The sequence below is a fragment of the Elaeis guineensis genome, chromosome 11, assembly GCF_000442705.2.
Source record: "Elaeis guineensis isolate ETL-2024a chromosome 11, EG11, whole genome shotgun sequence".
In the NCBI taxonomy this organism is placed as follows: Eukaryota; Viridiplantae; Streptophyta; class Magnoliopsida; order Arecales; family Arecaceae; genus Elaeis; species Elaeis guineensis.
This window is the reverse complement of record NC_026003.2, coordinates 109,466,074-109,478,481: the sequence shown is the minus strand read 5'-3', so window position 1 is coordinate 109,478,481 and position 12,408 is coordinate 109,466,074. Positions and strand designations below refer to the sequence as shown.

The 12,408-nt window shown below is 38.6% G+C and overlaps 1 protein-coding gene across 1 annotated transcript; it reads right to left on the bottom strand.

Moving 5' to 3' along the window:
- Positions 1–8,452: 8,452 nt before the first annotated feature.
- On the bottom strand, positions 8,453–10,357 carry LOC105054235 (brassinosteroid-responsive RING protein 1). The gene is made up of 2 exons (XM_073245348.1): positions 9,963–10,357; positions 8,453–8,522 (listed from the first exon to the last, which is right to left on the bottom strand). The coding sequence occupies exons 1-2, from the start codon at positions 10,355–10,357 to the stop codon at positions 8,453–8,455; spliced, it is 465 nt and encodes a 154-aa protein (XP_073101449.1).
- Positions 10,358–12,408: the final 2,051 nt, after the last annotated feature.

Genomic DNA, 12,408 nt, shown 5'->3' with positions numbered 1-12,408 from the left:
AGAAGAAGTTCTTTAGATATTTTTTAAAAGTATAGGGGTCATAAGAATTGAGCCTAGTTGAGAAAATGCAACTATTTTGTTAAGGCAGAGCTGAAGTATTTATGTGCAAAGATAGACTAACAAACCGGGTGAAGCTGCCACCATAAAGAAAATATATCTGAAATTCGTAAGTGCAAGGACTACAACACTCAAAATATTTAGCAGAATTTCTCTTAAAAGAGTTTTTTTTTTTTTTTTGTATTTTTTATGCATGTATAGGCATCTCTATGACATGAGACTTGATACAAGAGAGAGCTTCGTTTTTTATGGATGTTGCCCTTTGCAACTGGCACTTGTTTTATATGGAGCAAATGTAGAAAAGCATATAACAGCTCTTTATTTTGTTGCATTAGATTGCAAAAGAAAATTACTCATACATTGTTAAGCAACTATATTTTACAGTTCAATGGAAGGGACCAGTTCCAGTTCAATGGAAGGGACCAGTTCCCATGGGCAGACGTTAATGAAACCTTTCTTCAAAAGCCATACAAGCAAAAATCACATCAAACAGGTTTTAGGCATTTTGAAGCGAAATCATCAGCCTGCATTAAAATGCACATAATTTTGGTGATGCATACTACTTTAATAGATGCCGTTCAGCACATGGGGAGACGGTTTTGGACTCACCAATGCGGTCCACTTTATGTTAGATTGAGTAGCCAAATAACTCTCGATGTAATAATCAAACATTAACCTTGGTCCACTTTATGTTAGATTGAGTAGCCAAATAGCTCTCGATGTAATAATCAAACATTAACCTTATACAATATATTTTACTTCTTTCGTAATTACATGAATACTTATTACTTAAGGAACTAAATAAAATAAGAAGCATTTATTTGATCATATTGGCTTTGAGCGGGTTTCACATGGTCAAAAAAAAAAAAAAAATGTCATGTGGTAGCACATAATATTGGAGAGTGCATGCGACCGGAGGTTTTGTACGTAAAGCTAGGAGAGAAAAACATCACAAAACATGGAGGAGTAACATTTGAACATTTTCATATTAAAATTTTAATTGCTGCTAAGTGGATATGGTGGATAGTTTAAAAATATCCATCTGGCTCTCCAAAAAACATAAAAATCTACAGTTAAAAAATTTCTGTCGGAGAAATTTCAAAACCGCTCAACTACAAATTAAAATCCAGCATCCTTCCTCTTCCATTTTATTTTCTGCTGAATTGTCTCGGTGTCTTCGCTTCATGCATCTCAGAAAATGCATGGATGGAAGCAACATACTCATACTTTCTGATACAAACCATCCGCAATTGTAAAGCATTGATTGTCTACGACCAAAGCAAATGAAGAACAAATGTATTTGATGGCCATAACGCAAATAGCCACGGTACCTGTCACTTGTCTCCTTCAGAGGCCAATCCCTACGATGTGCAGCCCCACCTGGTTACAACAATCTCCAGCAACCTCTTTGATTCATGGTCTTGTGATGTGAATTGTCATCAGATTTAGTTTCTAACTAAATAATATCTTCTATGGAAACATTGTCCTCTTTAGTCATTTTCATGACGCCAGAGAGATTTTTTTTTTTTTTTTTGATTCAATATTTACAAAGAATGGTAACGCTTATGGAAGTTTTTGATTCTAATACAGCTTTCAAAATTTCGGTATTCTCTAGATGGCAGTCCCTTCCCTAAGCACCAAAAACCTTCAATATTTCTTTGGTCCAATTGCGTGGAGTAAGAGGCCAGACAACTTATAGCTTGTATGACATAATTTTCACCATCATGACAGCAGCAAGCACCTGCAGTTCCATAAAAAAAAATTATGGACCCTAGTGTAATGTGACTCATGTCAGTCTGTATCAAAAAGTAATCTGTTGAGTGATCTATCTATGGGTACGTATGTGATGAGTTCACTGTGGTTACAGTCAAATCCTTCACCATTTTTGGAACCAGATCCAAATCAATAAATATTGGGAAAAATTCAACATGATCCAACTAACATCAGGTTAGTTTGGATTGATTCTCAAATCATCATTTAAAAAAAAAAAAAACCACTAATAGACTATAGATTTTATTAAAAACATATTAAAAATGTAAAGTATCTAAAATGATAGTTAACTAATAAATTGAAAGAAAATAAACTGCATAGGACGGAATGCAATTTAATTAGGATCCAAGTTAGCCAAACCTTTGATCCAAGCATGAAGTGATCCTAGCATGTTTTTAGAAATTAAAGGCAAAAACAATCCGAGCCGACCAAAATCAACCCAATAAGATTGATTTGCTTGTTGGACCGACCCACAGGGCATCCCTAGATCTATATAATAAAGTTCTATCATCCACTTTTAGATTGTGGAATAGTTTTCATAATAAAGTACCGGTGCTGTATAGTCTTAATCACTGTGATTTATTAAAAAAATGACAACTCTAACCCACCAGTGTTTGTGCTAAGCTGATTAGCACCTTTCTCATCTATGCTTGTGCTAATAAGAGGTTCCATATTCAACACCGGATGATGGTTCCCACAGGAAGCTAAGAAGAAGGAAAAAGAAACAAAAACCTCCAACAGATTCAAATCCAATTCAATTTGAAATTTGCCTTCAAAAGATTGTATACTTGAATACACATCTAACAAGTAATTATCATGATACAATACAAATCTTTTCTTAAATCATACATGCAAACATAATAATAATAATTGACAAGTATCCACCACCTAAACATTGAGAGGACTTCCTCCTAACTGAACAGGTCAGGCGTCCTTATTGGCCTCCTGTGTGACAACTTAAATTTGAGTTCCCTTCCGGATTAAAGCAAGCCCAATGCCTAGATCGACTTCCCCATCCAAACTTAACAAAGCCTAGTTAATTGCCATGGTCCCAAGCCATGGCCCTTCACCAAATCCTTGCCCAAAAATTAAGCAGCCAACCCCCATCCTCCCTTCCCTTGCACGGCAGCAGCTGGGCCCTGCACAGCGGGCAGGTCACCTGGCCCACGTCCACCCATCGGTCGATGCACCCTTTGTGGAACGCATGCCGGCAGTTGCCCAGCTCTCTAACCTCATCCCCGGCCGCCAAATTCTCCAAGCAAACCACGCACACGAATTCCCTGCCATGTTCCCATCGCCCCCCCGATCTCTCCATAAAGCTCGCGAATTCCACCGTCGGCAGCTGAGCCTTGATCGATATGGAGGTCACCGGCCATGGAGCATCCGAAGCCGGTGTGGGATGGAACTCAGGATCTCTGTATCGAGTGGGAGGAAGGGAGGATGGGTACAGGCCTAGGTAGAAGAGGATTAAGGAGATGGCGAATCGGATGTGGTCGAGGAATTTTAGCAGCAGGATTAGTGGTTCTGGCACGGCGACATAGTAACAGGTTAGAGGGAAGCCCATGAGGTAGTAATGAGAGGGGTTGGAGACGAAGAAGAGAAGGGAAGGGTGATGTTTGAGACGGGGATGCGTTGGGCGAGGACGGGAGGGGGTGGGGTTCCACGATATATAAGGAGGATGGGTGGGGGGGATGGAAGGTGACAAGAAGTTGAAAACCATGTGCTGGATGGAGTCCTCTGGATTTGTTAATTTTCTCCTGCCGGACTTTGACCACGGGAAGTTGTCGGACTAATCGAAGCTATGAGATCATCGCAAAAAAAAGGTAACGCAGGTAGGAGGATTGAATTGTTAAAACTTTTAACAATTCAATCCTTAAAAGGGAACGTTTTTTTTTTTTAACGACCCGTATGGTTCACGGAAAAATCTTTTCTTCCTTAATAATTTATTTTTTAAAAAATATTATATTTAAAAATATAATTTTTATTCGATTGGTCATGAAAAAATAGCTTATTATAAAATAATTTTACATTTGATTGACTACAATAGATCATATATTTTTTATTCCCAAACTCTATATAAATATTAATATAATATTTATATTGATAAAAATATTTTTATCAATATAAATATTAAAATAATATTAATTTATTATAAATATTATAATATTTATATTAATATAAATATTAGTAAAATATAATATCATATTATATTAATATTTATAGAGATATCATTAAAGGGTATTTTTGGAAAGAGAAATGGATCAATAATTTTTATTCTATGGAAAGTCCTGAAATCCATCTTCGCTATAAATTTATATTTTTCATGAAACATAAAAAATATTTTTTCATAAAAAATATTTTTTCTATTCTCTTTCCTCTTAAAATTCTAACCAAACAAAGAGTCTTTCTTCTTTTTTTTTTTTCAAAAAATTTTCTTTCCTTCGCGTGGAGTTAGGACTAGCCTGCAAATGGGTCGGGTCGGACCGCGTCTTGAGTGATCCCGATCCGACTCGATTTCTTGATTGGGTCTTGATATTGGACCCATACCCATCCCAATAAAAAATCGGATCGGGTCGGGTTGGGTCCATGGCCAAATTTATTGACCCATTGGATCATTCGGATCGGGTCAGGTCCATATATAACTCAGTCCCAATCCATGAAATGCGGATCCGGTTCGGATCTAATTCGGATCGGATCAGGTCATGGATTTAAAAATCTACATAAAGTGGAATTAGAGGTCACATCGACAGCAAAATAGCATGGCCATATCTATCTTTTCATATAGATATTCTCTCCTCTCCTCTCTTCCCACGTCTTCTCACTTCACCATTGATAGTGGATATTGTATATCATCCTTAAGGTAATAGTAACGTACAACAGTAAACAAGTAACTGCATATTTTAATTATGAACAATTGTTGGTATGTCTCCAGTTTATTTTGTGTTTGTGGAAGAATTTTTAGAAAAGTTCCGAGATTAGCTGTAAGAATGACATTTCTTGTGCAGTGCATTAATGATCTTGTGATAGTGGGACAGTATTAAAGATTTTAGTAAGAGATTTAAGAAAGAATTTGGGTGAGTCACTTTTTTGGCCCAAGCCCAAATTCTTATTTAGATGAGTCATTCTAACTGAGTTCGGATCTTATATTTGAATCCGGTTCGGATCAGATTGGATCGGGTCCAAATTCAGAAAATCCAGACTTGATCCGGAAAGATGAACGGGTCCAATTTTTGAATCCGACCCAGCTCTATGGATCTTTTAAATGGATTCGGATCGGGTCTAACTGGGTCGGGTCGGGCGGATCACGGATCAACCTGATCCGTTTGTAGCCTTAGTTGGGACAGTGTTGAGATATTTGCGGTGGGTGATCAATGGTGGCTCCATGCGAAGAAAGAGAATCTTTTCTTTGTGTGAAAGATACAACCATATCCTATGTAAATTTTCTGGCTATTGCTAGTAATAATATCATAGAAAAGAAAAACCGATGCAAGTAGTGCCAAAAGATTAGTTGTTTAACTGGAAACTCCTTCCACCATTGCAAATAATAATATCATTCAAAAAAAAAGAGATTAGCAATAGTGACAAAAGTTTGTATTGTTAATCTGGAATGGGTTTTATCTTTCACACGAAAAAAAGATTCTCCTTCCTCACATGAATCACTATTGGATCAACTAGTGGTCACTACGAGATATATGCAAATAAATAAATAACAAGTGCTACAGTTAAGGTCGATCTGGCTCCGACAGATGAGTTAGGTGGTGAATTAGAGAGTTAAAGATAGCAATTCAGGAACTCAAATAGCTAGTTGGAGATCTCAAAATAGTTGATGGTGATTGATCTTCACTCCAATACTTGGATCAACTCTAAAATACTATAAATAAAAGAATTCTATTTCTTGGGGGTTTTCTGACAGGAATCTTCCGATGCCTAAGTTAAATTATCAAGCGGAGGATCCCCGAGGAGTAGTTTATATAAAAAAGAGCCAGAGCCTGATGTGATTGGATTTTAGGACATGCAATGGAGGCCGTTGAGGCTAACCACTTGTATGTCCAGAAGATACATTTTGATAAGATGCGGATCTTATGGTTCTGGAGACCATCCCACCATTATGGGCCAACTGTAATTGAGTGGAAAGATTTCGACATTTCCGCACATCTTTCAGGATGGCCATATGGTGGACACTAATTGGCCGAGGTGAAGACTTCGTGGTGCGCTCTAATTGGTTGGTTTACCATGCTGGCTATAGTTGGTTCCAAGGTGTCTTGGCAGCTCAAGTGAAAAAAGAACAACAATAGATGACATGATGAGTTTGGTGCTGTATTATGAGTTGTATCGTTTTAGCTATCTTTTGTAAATATGCATGGACATTGAGCTAACACTTTTCTAGTAGGAACTGATTGATGGAAAAGCTTGTTCTCTATGTGTCATATTCTGATGTGTGGTATTATCGAACGATTACTCTTTTTGGTGCAAAGATTTGACTATTGTTGAAGTAGACTTTATGGTCTTGGCCCCCATCCTTGGTCTTGGTTCATTCCACCTATGTAGGTTGAAAGATCTTTGGTGTAGGAGCTAAAAGTGTTCGAATTGTTCTACCTGTATAAGTCAATTAGCTTATCGAGGCTTTATAAGCATGATGACCAATGATTGGGTTGTCTCGCCTATGTAGGTCATAAGGTCTTCGAGACTTCGACGTGGCAGCTGGGACTATTGAGATCATTCCAATTGTGTATAGATTGGTAGGTTGCCAAGGCTTTTAGGCATAGGGCCTAAGGTGGAGCCTTCAATATGGAGCCGAAAGTGTTCAAATCATCCCACCTATATAGGTTGGTTGCTTCGCCAAGGCTTTTAAACACGGTGGCCTAAGGTGATCGATCATCCCGTTTGTGTAGGTTGGAAAGTCTTCACAACTTCAACATGTAGGCTAGAAGAGCTCGGGCTATCCATCTATATGGATCGGTTGGTCGTCTAAGCTTTAAGAGCTAGAGATGCTCAAACTATAAAAATATTGGATGGCTTGAACAGTTGCACTAGATAAAATTTGTTGGTTGTCATTGTGGGACTCACCCGGCCTATGGTGGGCTTTGTGCACCAAGTTCCTAACCTCCAAAACTTGAAAGAAAATTTTTACAAGAAGAAAAGATTTTATCAAGAGAGCAGGTTTACATGAATTTAATGGTACATCTTATTGATACTAGGATTGGAGGTTGACTGAATTTTATGCTTATGTTTTTTTTTCTTGCCTATCTTGAGAGCTTGGCTTGGAGTGCTCGGCATAGAAGCTTGGCCAAGTTCTGGTCGGCCTCCAGGGACTCACATCTTACATGCATGGCACTAGCATCTTGAATAGCATGAAAGGGCAGCCTTCAGAAACTCACATTCTAATCTCCAAAGATGCGCAACTTGAGTGCTTGGCCAAGGAGTCGACATGGCTCTGATCGGCACTCTACGAACTCTTGTCCTACTTGCATGTACTTGCATCTCAAATGGCATGGAAGGGCAACCTCCAAGAACTTCCATCCTGATCTATAGGAAAGCATAGCCTGGAAGCACAACTTGGTAGCTCGGAATGGCTCTGGTCGGCTTCTAGGGATTTGCATCCTAATCTCCAAAGATGCATAATTTGGGAGCTTGATATGGCTCTGGTCGGCCTCTGAAAACTTGCATCCTAATCTTCAAGGATGTGCTACTTGGGAGCTCAATATGGGAGTTCGGCATCCAGAGACTCTCATCCCGATCTCTAAGGATGCACAACCTGAGAGCTCAGTATCTAGGGACTTGCATCCCGATCTCTAGGGATGCACAATTAGGGAGTTTGGCTTGAAAGCTTAGGATAGCTCCAATCAGCATTTAGGGAGTTGCGTCCCGATCCAGGGATGAACAACCTGGGAGCTCATTTCGAGAGCTCAGCATCCAAGGATGTGTCCCAATCTCTAGGGATGCATGACCTGGGAGCTCAACTTATGAGCTTGGTGTTCAGAGAGTCGCATCCTGATCTTTAGTGATGTATGACTCGTTTCCAAGTACTCGCATCTAGATCTAGGGATGCGTGACTCGTAAGCTTGGCCTGGAAGCTTGGAATGATTTTGATTACCCTCCAAGGACTTGCATCTTAATTTATTAAGATGCCAACCTGGGAGCTCAGCATGCAATCTCGACCTCTAAGGACTCACCATCCTGATCTCCGAAGGTGCATGACTTAAGAGCTCGACATCCAAGGCAATCTTTAGGGACTTGCATCAAGGATGCGGCTCTTATATGTATGGTGCTTGTGTCTCGAGTGGCACGAAAGAGCATCCATTAAAGACTCACTCTTGATCACCAAGGATGTCAACTTGTGTTGAGAGGAGATAGTATATGAGGAGGGCCATGGAAGAAAAGTCGAGCGTGGAGGTAGCCATGAGAGCTTGAGAGCCTCTTCATTGGGCCATAGGCGGGTTGGGGTGGGTAGCAGGTGCTTCTTGAGCCTTTCAGGATTTCATGATAGTTGTAGTTAAGCATAACCTTTAATAATTGGACTATGGTCCTTCCTCTAGCACCAATCTGTTATCATCAAGGATCAATTTTGCTCAAGCTGATGAGTTGGAGTTGATAACAAGAGGTCCAGGGAGATGGCTTAGGGATTCTAGAAGCTAGCCAGTGATCTCAAGGCAGCCAAAACAGGTCGGATCCCTACTCCAACCTCCAAGAGCACCCTGAAACACCATAGATTAAAAAAGTCTACTTGCCAGAGGTTTCTTAATAGAGGACTCTCTATTGCCTAAGTCATTCTACCTTGGTGGAACAAAAGGATGTTCTGAAAGAAGTAGTAGTGGAAGAAGATGAAGATCAAGAAGGTAGTGAAAATAAGTGGGAAGTCAGAGTTTGTATAAGAGAGGAAGGAGAAGAGCTCAGTAAGTCCAAAAGAGATTTAGTCCATCTGGAACATTACTTAGCCTAGAACTATGAGAGGCTCTTGTGTGGATCTTAACTAACAGGGGTTCTTTGAGCATACGAGTTAGGGACTCAATGGCTCAAAGGTTTCTCCAAAGGCTCAGTCGAACGTCCGAGGGCTTCCAAGGATTTGCGGGTACTTGGAAAAACTTAAGCTTTGGAAGACTTCAGAAGACTTATCTGGAGGGCATCGGAGAAGAGTATATATAGGTGAAGGTCAGAGATCGTCGCATCAAAAAATGCATGAAGGAGATTGGAGATAACCATTTGCACATTCGAAATTTATTGTGATTTGGTGAGATATGCATCTTCCGATTAGAGAGACCATTCTACTGTTATGGACTAGTTGTCATCGAGGGGAGGGAGATTTGAATTTTTTCGCATACCCTCAAGATGGCCATGTGGTGGAAACTGATTGGCCGAAATGAAGAGTTTCGTGGTTGATCCATGCCAGATTCTAATTGCTATCACATTATACAAGTCAAATCCAATGTGTGTCTATAGGATTCAAATTACTTTGGTTCATCCAATATAATGGTGGATTTTTGCAAAAGATACAGATAATAAGGAACCCAATGATGTATAGTGTTAATCACTATGATTTTATTAAAAAACGACAATTCTAGCCCAGTGGTGTTTGTGCTAAGCTGATTTGCACTTTTCTCATCTGCGCTTGTGCTAATAAGAGGTTCAATATTCAACACCAGATAACGGTTCCCACGGTTAGTCAAGAAAAATGAAAAAGAAACAAAAACCCTCCAACAGATTAAATCCAATTTAATTTAAAATTTTCCTTCGAAAGTTTGTATACTTGAATACACAACTAACTCGTAATTATCATGATATAATATATACAAATATTTTCTTAAGTCATACATGCAAACAATAATAATAATAATAATATCTTTGACAAGAATCTACCTCCAAAGCATGGAGGTGAGGCCCTCTAACTGCTACTTAAAAACAGGTCAGGCCTCCTTTGTAGCCTCTTGCATGACAGCCTAAATCTGAGCTGCGCTCCGGATAAAAGCAGGCCCAATGCCTAGATCAACTCCCCATCCCAGCTTCACATAGCCCAGCTAATTGCCATGGTCCCAAGCCATGGCACTTCACCAAATCCTTGCCCAAAAATTAAGCAGCCAAGCTCTGGCTAACCTTCCCTTGCACGGCAGCAGCTGGGCTCTGCACAGCGGGCAGGTCACCTGGCCGACGTCCACCCACCGGTCGATGCACCCTTGTGGAACGCATGCCGACAGTTGCCCAGCTCTCTAACCTCATCCCCGGCCGCCAAATTCTCCAAGCAAACCACGCACTTGGATTCCCTGCATCGCCCCGCCGATCTCTCGACAAAGCTCACGAATTCCACCGCCGGCAGCCGAGCCTTGATCGATGTGGTGGTGACCGGACCCAGAGCATCCGAAGCCGGCGTGGGATCGAATTCAGGATCTCTGTATGGAGTGGGAGGAACTGAGGATGGGTAGAGGCCGAGGTAGAATAGGATTAAGCAGACGACGAACCGTAGGTAGTCAAGGAATTTGAGCAGCAGGATCAGCGTTTCTGGCACGGCCACATAGCAACCGCCCAGAGGGAAGCCCATAAGAGCTAGTTTAGGAGAGGGATTGGCAATGAAGACGAGAAGGACGGGTGATGTTTGAGGCGGGGATTCGTTGGGCGAGGAGAGGAAGGCGAGGGGTTCCCCTATATACACGGAGGATGGGTGGGCGTTGGAAGGGGACAGAATTTAAAACCATGTGCTTCACGGAATCCTAGAGAGTTTCCGGGCCGGCTCTGGGTGGTGCTAAGGAAAGCCGTCGCTTCTTCGTTGATTGTTTCCCACCGGACCTTGACCGTGGAAACTTCCGGGCCTGGCTAATTTAAATAATAATACAACGTAGCGTTTCGTGATCCACGTGGAATTACCATAATGATCTAAAGATCATCGGAGCATCGATGATCCATGAACTTTATATTTGGTAGGTCATAATTTCATGATTAAAAATTTTTAGATATACATAAATAATTTTTTTAATATTTTATAAAAATCCAAAATCACTGATTATATGATACTAAAATTATCCGTAATATATTTCATAAAAATAAATTTATTACTCATATATAATATATTATAAATAAAATATTAATATATTTATTAATATATTAATAATTAAAAGATTCTATAAAAATATGTTTACTAGTCCTATAAATTATTAATCATATAAAAATATATTAATTATTATTATACAATTTATATTTTTATTATACTTATGATATATTATTTATTAGTGTAAATTTTTATTTTGATTAGAAAAATAAAAAAAATAGAAGTAATGCATTATATATTTTTATTATATAAATATAAAGTATAATAAGATATTTTTACTCGAAGTTAAAATTATCATTGAATCATAATATGATAATAATATAATTAATAATATATTATAATATAATATATATTAAAAATATAATACATAATATCAAATATAATATAATATTAGAAATACAATATTGATAAAATATATCAACGATATATTGATGTATCAATTCTTTTGCTAGATTGAGAGATATTTTTGTCCTTATATTTCACTCAAGATCACTATCTAGGAATGATTTTGGATTTTTAACTTCAAGGATGGATATCTCATCATTGAGTTCGAGGGTGATTTGAGGAGTGAAGATAATTTAAGATCATTGCCATATAAAATCATCATGGTGTAACAAAATATAGTAATCTTATCATTTCTATTTATCTTATTTTGATCTTAGATGGATCATTCTATACTAAATGTCCTCCAAGACTAATGCAAGTAATAAAAGTTTTGTGTTAAAAAGGAATGGATGGATGATCCCATGATAGATTCATGCGAAGGAAAAAATCTTTCACGAAAGATACAAACCATATCCATGGAATGTAATTCTTGAAAAAGGTTGTATTTTTTGCACGAAAGATAAGTTTTTCTTCCTTTACGTGAATCCACCATTTGATCAGCCACTAGTTATTTTGAGATTTGTACAAATGGATGAATGATGGGATGCGTGATCTAGGTGATTTCGTATAAAAGATATACTCTATATTTTTGTTAAAATAAACATATTCGAGGGGCCTAAGGTTATTAATTATGCATTTATGGTGATTCAAAAATGTAACTTAGAAAGTTAATAGTTTTTCATCGTTGATTTTGCTTCATCACATGGCACATTTCGTGACGCAAATTAGGGGGATCAATTAGAACACGAAACACCACTTAAGTGACTTTTCAAGTTAGATATATGAGTTACTAAAATATTTTTGTTATACCATGTGGTTTGCCTTTTTTGGTAGAAACCATGTGGTTTACTTGGTAAAATCACCCAGTATTTGACACACATGGCCTGAGTTCGAATAATACCGTGATCCAGCTGGACTTCCTTCCATCTTGATTCTGAATATTAAAGAACAAAATTGGTTAAAGCTTGCACTTCTATGGATGGTTTCTGTTGCTCCCCAGCTCCTGCACTTCAAATCGGACAGCCGAGGTGATGAGTTGCACGTAGGTGATATTTGAGTTCTAGTTTAGAAACTTAAAAGTATTTTTTATCGGGAGTTTTTCTCAACAAAAATTTTCCGACATTCAAATTAAAAGATGGAGAACAACGAGAAAAAAAGAATAG

What these genes read in the sequence shown, in the direction of transcription:
- LOC105054235 (XM_073245348.1), bottom strand. Translation starts at nt 10,357, where the DNA reads ATGGGCTTCCCTCTGGGCGGTTGCTATGTGGCCGTGCCAGAAACGCTG. An exon ending in GGTGGGTGGACGTCGGCCAG is followed by an intron (nt 8,523 to 9,962) that starts GTGACCTGCCCG and finishes ATGGTGTTTCAG; the next exon opens with GGTGCTCTTGGAGGTTGGAG.